This window comes from Pogonomyrmex barbatus, unplaced genomic scaffold, assembly GCF_055798465.1.
Source record: "Pogonomyrmex barbatus isolate J1 unplaced genomic scaffold, ASM5579846v1 scaffold1, whole genome shotgun sequence".
NCBI classification, from domain to species: Eukaryota; Metazoa; Arthropoda; class Insecta; order Hymenoptera; family Formicidae; genus Pogonomyrmex; species Pogonomyrmex barbatus.
In genome coordinates, this window is record NW_028297098.1 from 18,184,171 (window position 1) to 18,198,281 (window position 14,111).

At 31.4% G+C, this 14,111-nt stretch overlaps 5 protein-coding genes across 8 annotated transcripts in view; 2 read left to right on the forward strand and 3 right to left on the reverse strand.

Moving 5' to 3' along the window:
- The window catches only part of LOC105425325 (uncharacterized), a 102,705-nt gene extending 99,639 nt beyond the window's left edge, over nt 1-3,066 (forward strand). The window contains exon 12 of the mRNA XM_011636043.3: nt 32-3,066. Within this exon, the coding sequence (XP_011634345.2) occupies nt 32-151 (120 nt within the window). The 3' untranslated portion in view covers nt 152-3,066. The remainder of the gene's footprint in view (nt 1-31) is intronic.
- A 91-nt stretch (nt 3,067-3,157) lies between these two features.
- Nucleotides 3,158-6,722, reverse strand: LOC105425326 (uncharacterized). Of its 3 annotated transcripts, none has more exons than XM_089082277.1 (7): nt 6,278-6,722; nt 6,116-6,194; nt 5,471-6,008; nt 5,093-5,342; nt 4,914-4,974; nt 4,114-4,836; nt 3,158-4,009 (listed from the first exon to the last, which is right to left on the reverse strand). In XM_089082277.1, exons 1-7 carry the CDS (start codon nt 6,305-6,307, stop codon nt 3,633-3,635), a joined length of 2,058 nt encoding a protein of 685 aa, XP_088938403.1. In that variant the 5' UTR covers nt 6,308-6,722; the 3' UTR covers nt 3,158-3,632. The 3 variants fall into 3 exon arrangements, with proteins under 3 accessions (XP_088938403.1, XP_088938395.1, XP_088938394.1); XM_089082269.1 differs by having other exon boundaries at nt 4,114-4,833; nt 5,093-5,345; nt 6,278-6,721; XM_089082268.1 differs by having other exon boundaries at nt 5,093-5,345; nt 6,278-6,721.
- Nucleotides 6,723-7,320: 598 nt separating this feature from the next.
- LOC105425327 (MICOS complex subunit MIC13 homolog QIL1) lies at nt 7,321-8,525 on the forward strand. 2 transcript variants are annotated; one of them, XM_011636049.3, is made up of 3 exons: nt 7,321-7,478; nt 7,586-7,745; nt 8,157-8,525. In XM_011636049.3, the coding sequence occupies exons 1-3, from the start codon at nt 7,465-7,467 to the stop codon at nt 8,340-8,342; spliced, it is 360 nt and encodes a 119-aa protein (XP_011634351.2). In that variant the 5' UTR covers nt 7,321-7,464; the 3' UTR covers nt 8,343-8,525. The 2 variants fall into 2 exon arrangements, with proteins under 2 accessions (XP_011634351.2, XP_011634350.2); XM_011636048.3 differs by having other exon boundaries at nt 7,329-7,520.
- Nucleotides 8,526-8,832: 307 nt separating this feature from the next.
- On the reverse strand, nt 8,833-12,102 carry LOC105425328 (death-associated protein 1). The gene is made up of 3 exons (XM_011636050.3): nt 11,830-12,102; nt 11,500-11,599; nt 8,833-9,943 (listed from the first exon to the last, which is right to left on the reverse strand). Exons 1-3 carry the CDS (start codon nt 12,020-12,022, stop codon nt 9,784-9,786), a joined length of 453 nt encoding a protein of 150 aa, XP_011634352.2. The 5' UTR covers nt 12,023-12,102; the 3' UTR covers nt 8,833-9,783.
- Nucleotides 12,103-12,525: 423 nt separating this feature from the next.
- On the reverse strand, nt 12,526-14,111 carry Prosbeta5 (Proteasome beta5 subunit). The gene is made up of 5 exons (XM_011636051.3): nt 13,929-14,111; nt 13,403-13,559; nt 13,114-13,326; nt 12,806-13,039; nt 12,526-12,722 (listed from the first exon to the last, which is right to left on the reverse strand). The coding sequence occupies exons 1-5, from the start codon at nt 14,085-14,087 to the stop codon at nt 12,610-12,612; spliced, it is 876 nt and encodes a 291-aa protein (XP_011634353.2). The 5' UTR covers nt 14,088-14,111; the 3' UTR covers nt 12,526-12,609.

A 14,111-nucleotide genomic window follows, 5' to 3' on the forward strand; every position in this document is an offset into this window, starting at 1 on the left:
TTTTAAAATCTGTCATCTCTTCTTTCGTCAGGTTAACGAGGAGAGTGTGGAACACATGTCAACGGCTGATATAATAGATCTGTTGCGCAAAATACGCGGTTCAATAGGCATCACGGTAATGAGAAGATCCAAACGAGATAATATAACGTGACACTAGTCCAGTGATCGAGAGAAAACGAAAGAGAAACGATCTGATTGATGTTATATCAGCGAGCAAGATTTATATCTGTTTCTACCAATGTAGAACTTTAATCTCTGTTTAATTTACTTTTATCTTTTCCTAAATTTTCGAACGAAAATAAATAAATAAATAAATAAATAAAGTTAAAGCGAGATTGAAGTTAATCTGTATTGGTAGAAATGGACGTCGAACACGAGGCTAACGTAAAGAAAATTTAGCCAAGAGAAAATGCTGATTTTTTTTTTTTTTTTTAATAAAATTTCTATTAAGATTGAAATGAATGATGGTAGAAATAAGTAGCAAAATAATAATTATTAAAAAATAGAGAGGATTACAAAAGAAGAAAGTACAATAAGAGGCGTTATGAATTGGCGGATCCTCGAAAGAAAAAAAGAATAAATCCGCCACTGTCAACGGATCTTCTATGAAGAAGCATCTTTGCAAGATAATCTTGTTCATCTGTGAAAGACAGTGCGGACGCCTCCGACCATAAAAAGGGGTCATCTTCGACCTGGTCGATTATAAAAGACTGCCGTCGAAAAATATTCGCAGATGCCATCCATTCGCAGATAATATCCTTGATGAATGTTCGGAGATAAGGAGTAACTCGTTCTTGCGAGATTATTTGGAAGGAAGCTAAGGACGCTCCTTCCAGAGACGTAAAATTAAGATGTCATTCTAGGGCACGTACCGAATTCTCGGTTTCGATATCGCGTGCGAATCAATCTCGGAACGTAATCCGCGAATCAACATTATTTACGATTGCAATTCCATTGGAATCGCAGTAACGTGATTCCAATATGATTTATCCCAGAAGAACGCTCGACGTGTCAACCGCGACAGATTGCACATTAATTATAGGATAATCGAAGTGCTCTCTCATAGATTCGATTTGCGGTAATGTTCCCGAAAAGCGGTATCCTCTTATGATTAATGCGTTCGACGAATTCGAGAATCAAAAAGGATCAATCAAAATGTGATTAGGAAGAAACAATATTGCAAAATGAAACTTGATCGGCTGTCAGGAAACAAATTATCGATTATCCATCGAGAAAATGATCTTGTCCTTTTTTTTATAAAACTACGATATGTACATAGCTGTAAAAAGATATTCTTTTAAATATATTCACGAGCGTGAAAAGAAAAACTCATCTGGGAGAGCTTGTAGTATATCTTACATATCTTTGTAAATCATGCGTATTCTACCAATTACTTCATAAAGAAAGAAATACAGAGTCCTACGAAGAATAGAGATCTAAGTAGTGAAACTATGTATAAGTGAAATTGACGCTAATAATATAATTTTATTTTTTCCCGACATTTAAAATAGTTCAATTTAAAATAAAAAAATTGAAGTTGAATTTCATATTTTTCCGAGGCAACTCTTCTTCTAATAATTTCAAAAATAGAGCTGTGCTGCCGTGAAAAATATTTATCATGTAAATACTGTATTTTTATCTCAGAAAGTGTAATTTTATCAAGAGCTTGACGTCTATTACTGCGAATTCATATGAACAAAAAATGTGAATTAATTAATTTTATCAACTCCGCGCTGTCCTGCGAGAAATAAATTTCACATGAAATGAATTCACTGTGAGGCAGTTAACTTACATTTTGGCTTTAACTTCGTCCATTCGTGATTAAAAGAGAATTTACAATAATTAATATACTTAAAGTGTGATAAAAGAAACTCGACAGAGTTTCCGTCTCAAGCAAAAGAGATAATCTATTTTCAGGAATTTCTCTTTAAATAATTAAATAAATTTATAAATAAATTAATGGATTTAACTAATTAAATAAATAGTAGGAGACAATTGGCCTTTTTTCAGCGAAGAAAGTCATTTCGCTATGTTAATAACTAACTTCTTTAAGGCTACCATCTCTGGCCTCTTAGCGAATCAAAAGACAATCTATTTGTAAGCGTCAAGAATGAGTCCTATGAATGAGTCGCTGATGAATCTAATAAACAAATTGTGACTATACTGCTTATAAGATAATGTCTCACGCATCTAATATTTCGATCTCCTTCAGGAAGATCGACAAATAATAATGCACGGGATAAAAGTTAAAATCGCTTATAGAATATATTTGAGGGATGTATCAACGTTTGAGTAACTACCTCGCGTGATGCCATACCACAGTGGAACAGAGATTATTATTAACTGCGCGAATTCGTTTAAGAAAAAAGATATTTTATGTCGGAAAATGTGTATTTCCTAATCCTATATATATATATATATATATATATCTCTAATCACGTAATGTAAGAAAATTACATTACATATTATAAGAGAATTAGTCGATCGTTCTGTTAAACGGTTAAATCTCCATGAAACTAAATACGAGAATTAGAGATAAAACTTATTAAAGTACACGAATCTACATTATTACATTAATGACGCACCTCGCATACAAGCGAGGAAAGAGGTGTCGGCATATAAAGTTTAACGGTCTATAACAATGCAATAACGTTAAATAAGAATTAGACGAGATGTGTAATGAATGTGATAGCCGTTCTGTTTAGAATATTAGCGCCTGTAAATCTACGAACTTAGACGAGTTTGTCGTGCGAATCGCACGATGTGTACATAAAATTAACTGTACAATTGTATAAATCGATACCAAAGTTGGATTAATATCAAAGTTGTGTAATATCAAAGACAGATATTTTACTGCGTAAGAGGTTGTTAGAAATGGGCAGCTATATTTTGACATTGTGTTAAGCTTATTAAATTATTGTTAGTGTCTATGGATATACATTTGAGATATGTAAGTTTTATCGAGATTTGCGCCGATCGTTTTATCATTGGCCTCTTTTTCCTGTTTGGTATAATATAGTATATAATATATATATATTCAATAAAATTTAATGTTTCTTTGATAAAGATTTCAATATCTTCCCTATCAAGCGTTAAAATGACGTAACGAAATGTTACATTTGGACGGGAAAATATGAACGAATAAATTCTTACGCACTTTTTATTCTGTTTAACTAATTTTTTAATCAATATCAGATTGTAATTAACATATAAAATGTTTAATATAATATTGATATAATCATAATCAAATAAAAATATATTACAATATTTAAAAAATTAATATGTCAAATAATCATGAAAATCTCTTTTGAGAGGATGTCAATATATATTATTGTATAAAATTAAAAAAAAATGTTACATACAAAAAAGAGATATTTAATACTAACATTATAATTTTTTTTATTTTTCTTTTTGTTATGCCTTAAAAATAAATAATATGCATCTTTTTACATTCAAGGCACTATAGACACAAAGATATGTACAACAATTAAATATACAAAAGATTTGCTTTTAGTCTAGTATTTCTTATATAATGATTAATAAAATATATATAAAACTTTTTTTATTTCTTTCAATGATTCAATTATTCCTGCGTGAACTTATATTTTTAATTTTTTTATATCATTTAATTACTAATTACTAATTTTACTAATTTTATTTTTTAATCTAACAGATTTTCTCTCAACATTGTGAATATTTTTTGTCTGAATTACCTGCGACTGTACTTTCTCGCTTTGCAATTTTTCTTCGTCTTGTATTACTTCGCTGATATTTTCATTGTTAAATCCCTTAGCTTCACAGAGGCCAAGACGGAATGATTTCTTAGAATTCATCATTTTATCTCCAATTTTTTCTTCGCCACTTAATGCGAATGCTATATCACGCTCCCGTTTTCGAGGAGTATAAACTGCTAGATTTTTATACAATGCCTTCATATTTTCTTTTTCGAATTTTGTGCTACCGGAAGCATATTCTTCTTTCTTATTTAACTGTTCGTGATATGATTTCCCTGTAAAAAACAATATTGTTTTATAAAGATTTTATTCTAATAAAACAATATATAACAACTAAATAACTTTTATTTTGATATTCTCAATATTAAAAATTATTTACCAAAATTATCTTGAAAATCAATATTGTCATTGTCTTTCACAAAATGCTCAGTATCTTCTTCAATTAAATCTTCATCGCGTAATTCTCTCTGCCACTCATTTTTAGAGTATGTAATGTATTTGTTTGGGCTATGTTTTGTGGCACTTTCATTCCTCTTAACAGACAATTTAGTTTGTTCTATCTTCTTCTCTGCAATTTTGAAAAGTTCAAAAACTGACTTTTTGTTGTCAACATCCATTTCATCCTCCGAAACATTGTACTGTCTTGATGAATTACTAGAAGCCATTTCTTCAGAAACTAATGTATTTTCAAAGGATGGTTTATCAATTTTTATATTTTCCGTTGGTATAATAGAATTAAACGAAATTGAATTAGTTTCATATAAACGATTTGAAGTATCATCATTGGAAGCACATTGATCAATAGAATCATTAGACGAAGAAGCCAATTCTGTTGTCAAAAAATTCATGGGATTTATTTGCAAAGAATAAGATATATTCGAATCCGAATCTTCAATATTCATAGAATTTAGTGGCAAAAAATCATTTTTCTGGCCATTTCCAATTGTTGAATTCTTTTCTATAGCATCATCATTATATGAAATATCAGAATCCTTTTTATCCTTTTTATTTAAAATGTTGCGCCTGGCAGACATCTTTTGTGAACTATTTCTATGTTTTACTTTTGCAATTAATTGGTCAAAACTTTCTTTATTTGTAGCTACTAAAAATAAAAAAAGAAAAAATTAAGGAATTATAATTTATATTCCTATTATCTGCAAATAATCTTAGAATACTTACAATACTTTTTTCTCTGTTGCTCTATAATATTATGTTCGGTATTTTTGTTTACATTCAATTTCTAAAAATTCAATATTAAATTTAATATAGAAAAATTTTAATCAAACCAAAGATATAAAAACCAAATATGTAAAATATTTAAAACCAAATATATAAAATACATAATATGATATATTTACATTTGACGGTTTCTGTACTTTCTTCTCCAAATTTTCTTCTTCTTCATACTGTTTAATCAATTCTGATACAGATCTTGGATTTGTTTTATCACATTCTGCATTATAAAGAATCATATATCTTTGCAGTCTATTTTCTAAAGTCTTTCTGTCTCCTTGAGATGATAAACCTAATTCTTTTAATCTTTTTCGTATCACATTATCTTTCATTAAACTTAATACTAACTTTGGCAATGGCTTACGTTTTTGTGCACTTCTAGAAAAAAGTTAATTTAAAAGTTAAATTTAAAAAAAGGACAGAAAATATACTACAATATTCATTCAGATATTATTTTTTCTAAAAATTTAAGAAATAATAAGACAATAGAAGATAATATTTACATTTTAGGTTGATCCTTAACATTCTCTCTTTTTAAACAGTCATCCAAATGTCTATTTATATTATTTTGAGATACTTCTACTTTGCATACTGGACATGTAACTATCTGACGATCCTCTCCCTTTTGAAAATCTTTTCTGCTCTTTGGTGTAAACATCAAAGGTATTCTAAATTCTGTACTGGTGCTAGGAGTGGATATATCTGGCTGATAATCCTTTTGTCTATGAGGTGTAGTATTACCAATCTTAAGTATTGGACTATCAAGCCTTTTGGGTGATATCTCATTTATATCAAAAACTTCGTTTTTACATTTAGTACTATTTGTACTAGTGGAACACATAATTTCAGAGTCTTCATGTTTTGCAGTCATCAGTTTTTCCTGATATAATTTCTTGCCATGTTTGTCTTTAAAATCTAAATAACAAACAATAATCTCATCCAGAAGTTTGTTCTTTCTCAAATCTTTCTCAAAGGTTTCCTCATAACAAATTGGACATTGGGTCTTGTAATGCAGATACTTTCTAATGCACAAGGAACAATCTAAAATCATATGTATGAGATGTATATTCAATTTTTTTATATCAATTTACAAATGATAGGTATAATAATAGGTATGATATTGAAGATCTTTTTATTAAATCACTCACAACTATGAGAGCAGGAGGTTATTACACTAGTGTCCATGTAATCATAACATATTCCACATTGCAATAACTCATCGATACGCTGTAACAAGAAAAAATATATTATTAAATTTTACTTTTTTTTTAAATAAAATCATAATGTATAAAATCACACATGTTTAATACCTTCAATTCGACGTATTCTATCGGCCACATTATAAATCAAGAATTTTGAAATTAGGATAAATAACTCGATGCCACCGAGTACTGCACCATCACTTTCACAATCCGAACTGTGTGATTATCATTAAACAAATAAAATTTTAATTGAAAAGAAAAGAAACTGACATTCCATCATAACGGAGTCATACTCGACGCACGATGCACAACACTGACTGAAATTTGGCGTTGGCATTTGGTTCTTTGTAGATATACTATTCACTCTTTCTGCATTCGAAATGAATCGAATATAATTAGAAACTGATAAAAAAGAGAATAAATAAACAACATAAGAAATTCAACTATAAAGAATAAATCTTAGAATAAAAATCTATTGATTCAACTTTATTCTTTTTTTACTGCTGAGGCAGCTGTGTTATAAAGATATATACTCTTTTTGCACTCAAAATGATGTAGGTGTACATGAGTGCATCTAATAATCGCTGAATGGTTTCAATTGAATTGGAATGATTGGTTGGATCCAAAAGAAAAACCAATAATATTTGATTACTACTTAGCGCCCATTCAATGGACAGTTGTAATATTGAATGGGCGCATTAGGGCCTGCACACAATGGAGCGAATATTTATAAACAGGAATAAATATTAAATTTTGGAAATGAAAATTTAAAAATTACATGTAACGCACAATGAATATAAATAAGTATAAAATATAGAAATATCCTATACTTGTATTCATTACGTTTTTGTACACACATTGTGTGTATTCATTACGTTTAATTTTTATTTTTTAAATTTAATATTTATTCCTATTTCTTATATTTGCATTGTGCGCAGGGCCTTAATTCAGCGTTGAAAGGAGAAAAAAAGAAATCACCGATAAAATCCTAATTATAAGACTATTAATCCTGAGCAAATTTTTGTCACGAAATTATTTCAAATTAAATAAAACTATAATTATAAATATTTATATACAAATATTTAAAAAAATTGATTCAGGTTCTAGACATAGGCGGCGAAACTCATGAATGCCTGCTTCGGTCAGCTGATCGGCATTCGCGTCTGACAATTGACTTGCGCCGCTCTTGCTTTAGCAGACTTTACGTAAGTTTCGCCTGTGACAGACGGCGGATGTTCGATTTGGAACATTTTTCATCAAATCTACTCTTGTTGAAAGTAGTTTCCCACTGAACGATGAGTATCGTGCGGTTAGTACATTCGCTGAGGAGTAGAGAGGACACGCTGTCACGGTATTCGCATGTTACATTGTCCCACTAGTCGAAATCAAATTACGACGAGAGGTTATATCTCGCAGGTTTGCCATCAAATCTACCCTCGTAGGCGGTATCGTTTACTACAGCATTCAGCAGGGCCTGTGGTCCAAATCTGAGGACAGCGTGCAGTTATATGGGAGGTTGTACAATAATGTTACCCCTTATATTAAGGACAATATTCCCAAGGAGGTCATCAATGAAGTGGGTTTTATTTCAAACAATGTTACCATGTAGCATGTAATTTCAGCACTTTTCGAGTCACATATTATAAATTTATATTAAATTTTAATGTTCAACGTTAAGATTGAATTATAGTTATGTGGGATAAAAAGCGATTGATCTTACTGATTCTTGAACAGTAAGGATTCAAACACAGTAAATGAAAATAAGGAATCTGTGTTTCATTGCATATTAAAGCATAGATTCCTATATGTCGAAATTTAATTCTCTATTTCTAATTCCTTGTTTGATTCCTTGTTTATTTTTTTTTTTATTATATCCATTTTTATTTGTGCATACAGTAAAATTATAAACTTTTTATTTTGTCTTATGAACTTTTGCTCCAATGTTTTACTAGATTCATTTAAGAAATTTTTACATTGTCACATATAGTTGCCACCATTACCAAGTACCAGCGATCTCTCCAACTCTGTAAAATCCTCATGGAATAAGGGAGTCATAGCAAGCATGAAATTCCTGTCTGAAACTCCAACTTATGTGACCAATGGTGTGCAGAGTATTTCAAAAATTTTAAAAGGTTACATAGAGCAACAAAGTGTATCAGAGAAGAATCAATAGCGTTTTCTAATTCTATATTGTGGATTTTAGGCATATTGTAACAAGATCATTGAGAATCATTGAGCTGTTATTAGTCTTACTTCTATCACATTAATTTATATATTTATATATCATTGACAGCTCTTTATTAAATTTTCCTTATTGATATATGTCAAATAAATATTTTATTATACAACAGTTAAATCTATTTTTGCATTAATAATTGTCAGTAGTTAGTTATATTTTTGAGACTTTCATGAATATTTCAAAATTATATTGTGGCTTGCGGATTACCTACTATTACAACATGGATCATTGTTAATTCCATTGTTTCGTAAACTGCGATGTTCACAAGATGGTAACGCGTAAACTACTTTATCAGTAATTAATATTTAATATTAAACTTAATATTCGGCTATATTAATAATATCCAATTATATGTTTACAAAAATTATATGATTAAAATTATTTGAATATTAGTTTTTGATAAATAATGAAGATACCTCACATGTGGATTATGTACATATGTGAATTTTTATTCCCTCTCAAATGTTATACAAACTGTTGTCAAATACTCGCTCGACATTTACACGCTTAACTTATGTTAACATTAACTTGTGTTAACAAAGTATTTCGATTCCTTGAAATTTAAAGCGATACGTCTAATTTCTACACTAAGATCAAAGAGATCAGACAGATACAAAAAGAAAAATAATAAGAGTAAAGATTAAGAAAGAAACTAAATGCGAAAATTTTATCACGAGTTGCAGTACATACTGGTCCCGAAAACAATAATCATGTGTAATCGTGTTATAATCGTAATAATTGTAAGAAATGTATCTAATATAAATGAAACGATAAGATAAAAGATAAAAGCGATAACGAGTTAAAAACATACTTGGGAAAGCCCGTTAAATGTCAATATACGGAATCTTGTAACGTCAAAAATAAACTTTCTTCTTTTTTGTGTTTAATAACAATATAATATCTCGTAAGGTGATTTAATATCTGTGTGTACAAGAAATCGAAATTCTTAATTCTTTAACCAGTTAGTTTACGCGGGTCCTGCCCGTTATTCATCCTTAGAGAAGGATGAAGAAATGCAACTTATTGCTTTCGCAGTCGCGAACTTTTTTACACGAATTTCTTCGAAATTCGTGATACAAAAATTTTCGTTAAAAAAAGATTTCGATTGTTCGTTGGTTAAAGGATCAAGGATTAAACAGTGCAAACGCTGCCGCGCGAAGTCCAAACGATTTTAATCTTTTTAAAAATTTCTGTTTAAGTACGTTTATATATAATATATACCTATCTCCCATATATATATATATATATATATATATATATATATATATATATATATATCTGTATAATTATAATCCTTTTTTCTTTTTTTCAAACTCAACGTGTGACTTTGTGGACCAAAATCCATCAACACGGTGCACAACTCGCGAGGTATAGTTCACTTTCTGGGCTGATGAATGATAATTGGACGCGAACAATGCGCCGGCCGTGCGTCATGCGTTGGTGTGGGCTTCTCGTGGAAGTGTTGCACAGCTTCCGGTGGAAAATCGGCATTTCCTTTGGCCGGGGCACCACTTATCATTATCGTCTTCGGTGGACTGCAAACATTAAAATTCTTTTTCTCGTTTTTTATATATGACTGAAAATGAAAATAACGCATTACGGATATTTTATATTGCTTTTGGTAATATCTTGAAAGTAATGTATAAAAAGTATTTGAAAACGTTAATTAATATTATAATTCTAGAAAAATTGGGGTATTCTTGTGGCATATAAATATATACGTGGCGAAAAAAATCGAAAATCTTGTTTGCTTCTTAAATTTTGTGTTATATGTGATACCGATATCGACGATTTGATGAGTCAAGTTATTTTTAAGCAGTTCGGCGCAAACAGCGCCAAATGTCATCGATTAATTAATGTCATCGAATTAGGAAATTATCTCAAAAACATGTATACAGATTACGTGTTTTTTTAATGAAGAAAATATTTATTTATCATTGCAAGCTCAGAGAAGTTTTTGTGAGCTTTTCCACGATGTAATTGATGTCGAAATTTCACCTAAGTCCATCTTCACCTGACGTTTATGTATAGTTTAACTCTCTCCGTGTAAATATTTTTTCAGATGTATCTCACGTTTATTTTCAGTTACGCAATATTGTATTATGTAAATGCAGAGCGCGGCAATAATCGCGCTTATCATCAGAATGACATCGCGCAGGAATACATTAATCGGTAAGGACGTGTGATCTTATCTTTCGATTTTATATTTTTTTTCTCTTCATATCTAAAAATATTTAAAAAACTAAATGGAATAAACAAGTATAAATATCATACGCTTTGAGATACCGCAAGTCAGACTATACGTGGATAGGATCGATTTTGCAATCGATTTTGCGGAGACCCAGAAAAATAATTGTATAATTACAGACATACAAGCCGATAGTAATATATAATTGTAACGAATTTACAAGAAATATTTACAGCCCCTTATTTCTTTATAATTACAATTTAAAAAAATTGTAATTAAAAGAAAATAAAGGGCTGGAAATTATAGTGGTATAGTCGATATAATCTGTTTGCTAAAAATATTTTTCTGTATTTATATTTACTAAAAATTCAATGTATTTTAATTAATCAACTTAAATTAGTAGTTGACTTGTTATAAAATTAAATAGAAGCTAAAAAAAAAAGAAATAATGAATAATTCATTTTTAAAAATTTCTGATTTACATTACTACGATTTTTAGTCTTCCATATATTATTTATCAATTATTTCATTGTTTTTGTTAAATTAGAAAAAATTTCAATAATACTCAAGATAAAAATTGATATAAATTCAATAACGACTCCTTTAGAATATCAGTAATTTAGTTGATGATAATTTAATTGTTTGTGAACAAGATTCAATTCCGACCGACGTAGAGTAATTTAAATCTTTCCATCGTGCTCCTCATCCGTCCCCCTCCATTAAACCGGCCCTGAACGGCGAGTCGCCGTCTGCACCAGCCGCGGTTGCTTCATTTTCGACATCCGCGAGAAGTCGCTAATTAGTCGCTGAGTCCGCGTCAAGGGACAAATATTTTATCACAATGAACGTGTGTCTTAGCATACATGCGCTAAGAAATCGAAATCGATAGACGATCTATTTCACCTGCTGGATGGTCTGCTCTCCTCGATGTCTTTACTGGGCTTCGCCTCGCGTTCGTCCTTCGGCGTTTTGTGCTGCGTTATCCTCATGCCGCCTGCTTTCACTGGAAAAAAAAAAAAGAAAAAAAAAGAAAGGCGAAAGTCGCACGAGAAACACGCGGTATTAGAAGTTGTTCGGGCGAGAGGCCGACCTTGGAAGTCCGAATCGCGATCGACAGGTGGTACGTCACGAGAATTTGTGTCGCAAATTCGACGCGGCTGGAACCGCGTCAGCCACCCGTCTCCCGCGTAGTTTCCGCAAAGGATGGAACGTGAAAAAGAAAATCGTGCTAACCTGCCGGGGGATGCCCGCCCTTCAGCCTGCACTCGTCCGCATCGCTCGACATCCTGATATCCTCGCACCGAGCAGGATCTCGATTGAATTCCGCGATATGCAATTCCAAGTCGCAATATGCTACCGTCCAATCGCCGCAACCACAACGCGGCACTGACTTCGTTTCGCCGATCCGGCGTAGCGATAGCGGCATCCAACTCCCAACGCCTTCGTGTGCGTTGCGCTGCCGAATGCGAGGAGGGGGAAGGGTTGCCACACATATGCCGTTAATACTTCTCGCGGTGTCCCGGCTCGAATATAGATACAACAGCGAGCATAATGTGCCTATACACAATAACGATCCATGATCAACCGTGTATCGTTAGAAATCAAACTTTAAATACGTACTTTCTTTAAACCTTTTTTATATAAGATTTAATTAACGCAATATATTTATCTGTAACTCAATATTGCTTTGATATAAGAGATACAAGAAATATGAATATTTAGTTTTCTGAAGAATTATCTATTAATCTTGATGAAACTTACTGTGCGAAATGATAATTTCAAATGATAATTTTAATGAAATAAAAGAATAAATGAAAGTTGATTCTTATTAGTATTTGTTAGACGTAATTATTATAGGCAAACGAATATTATGAAAATATTTGATAAAATTTTATAATATTAATGGAAGTGTTGAAATCAACACGACGATTTATCATAAATTATACATATAGAAACCATTTCGTTTTATTTCATAAATGATTAGCCTGCACAGTGTGTATTTGATAATTAAATCTAGGAGGAAGTGCTCGGTGTTGGTTCTATTGGTTTTTCATGATACATATAATGCAAGTCCTTGGAATCTTGATCCGAAATATGCACCCAGCCGGTTGATTTCATATGATAAACTAAAAAAAAAGGATAAAGTAAAATATTGAGACTGCAGTATTATAGAAAAAAATTACATTTCAATGCTTATTCTGTAACCGACCTCTTATAATACCGCCAGAATAAGCATCTCTGTGTGTAGCGTGATAAATCGATCTTCTTCCAAGTTCATAAGCTTGTTCATCAGTTAAATCCCATCGATAACCTGAATCCAGAACACCAAATGCAAATACGGATCCAGAGCCCACGCTGAAAACTTTTCCAGGAGTACGAGTGCCCTCGGAATCAACGTAATAAAGTCCAGGACCACGTTTGTCCCATCCAGCCAACATCATACCTATGGGATCACATATATAAAATCTCATATGTCTTACACATTTATTGAAATTTTTAATCTAATTTTTATCTTACCGATACTCAGGCCCATTCCTTTGAAATTATAAATCATGTTCGATAAAAGTTTGCTTGCTGCCGCAATAGAGATACGCTCTCTATTTCTAAGTTCGTACATGCGGCACTGCCTTGCTAAGACTCGATCCCAGTAGACGCAATCAGCAGCGCCACCAGCAAGAGTCCCAAGAAGATAATCGTTGATTTCTACTATCTTCTTCATGGTGGATGAACCTAGAAAAGAAAGTGATTAATGTTTATCATAAATGTATAAAATTTTGTCACAACTAAGATATGTAATAAACTTTACCAATGAACTGTCCTCCAGTTGCACGTGAATCCACTGCCAGAACAATACCACCTTGATATTGAAAACCCAAAGTTGTAGTTCCATGATCAAACTTGATTTTTAAACTCTTCCCCGTTTCATCAGTACCTTGAGCTATACGGCCAAGAGTTTCAGCTGGCTATAAGAAAAGATATAAAGAAATTAAAAAAAGATTTAATTTGTGAATTTTTTAAATCAAACATTTTAATGCAAAAAAGATATTCAAAGCATATAAAATATCCTATAAAATTTGCAATTTTTAATAATTACACTTATTGATATGTAATAACCTAAAAACACTTGACAATTCTAAATTCAAAAAACATAGTGAAAAATGCAGGGAAAAAATTTTATTATTATCATTATTACTTAGTATTGTTATTAAAGATATCTGCGATAGAATATAAGGAAAGTCTATGATAATTTAATAAGTTATAATTAATTTGTAATGTGTCTAAGATTTGCATGATGCTGCAAATTTACATCATGATCATCATTGAGCGCTTACGTTTACGAACGGCGGCACCGCCAGTTGCAGATTGTTGGTAAAATTTCTGGTGTATGCCTCGATTTCGCCAGCGATTTTCTCATTTTCTCGTGAATAACCGAAATCAACGGAGGAGTTGATACCACAAACCTCGGCGAGCGCCATTTTTGCATTGATCATCGACTGCTTGTCATTGCCTCGATT

Coding starts and splice junctions, on each gene's coding strand:
- LOC105425326 (XM_089082268.1), bottom strand. CDS start 6,307: ATGTGGCCGATAGAATACGTCGAATTGAAG. Junction 6,009..6,115: donor AACCTCCTGCTCTCATAGTT/GTGAGTGATTTA, acceptor ATATGATTTTAG/ATTGTTCCTTGTGCATTAGA. Junction 4,837..4,913: donor GCAACAGAGAAAAAAGTATT/GTAAGTATTCTA, acceptor TTTTATTTTTAG/TAGCTACAAATAAAGAAAGT.
- LOC105425327 (XM_011636048.3), top strand. CDS start 7,465: ATGAGTATCGTGCGGTTAGTACATTCGCTGAGGAGTAGAGAGGACACG. Junction 7,521..7,585: donor AGAGAGGACACGCTGTCACG/GTATTCGCATGT, acceptor TATATCTCGCAG/GTTTGCCATCAAATCTACCC. Junction 7,746..8,156: donor CCAAGGAGGTCATCAATGAA/GTGGGTTTTATT, acceptor TGTCACATATAG/TTGCCACCATTACCAAGTAC.
- LOC105425328 (XM_011636050.3), bottom strand. CDS start 12,022: ATGCCGCTATCGCTACGCCGGATCGGCGAAACGAAGTCAGTGCCGCGT. Junction 11,600..11,829: donor GGGCGGGCATCCCCCGGCAG/GTTAGCACGATT, acceptor TTTTTTTTCCAG/TGAAAGCAGGCGGCATGAGG. Junction 9,944..11,499: donor GAGAGCAGACCATCCAGCAG/GTGAAATAGATC, acceptor TAATGTTTGCAG/TCCACCGAAGACGATAATGA.
- Prosbeta5 (XM_011636051.3), bottom strand. CDS start 14,087: ATGATCAATGCAAAAATGGCGCTCGCCGAGGTTTGTGGTATCAACTCC. Junction 13,327..13,402: donor AACTGGAGGACAGTTCATTG/GTAAAGTTTATT, acceptor TTTCTTTTCTAG/GTTCATCCACCATGAAGAAG. Junction 13,040..13,113: donor AGGAATGGGCCTGAGTATCG/GTAAGATAAAAA, acceptor GTGATCCCATAG/GTATGATGTTGGCTGGATGG.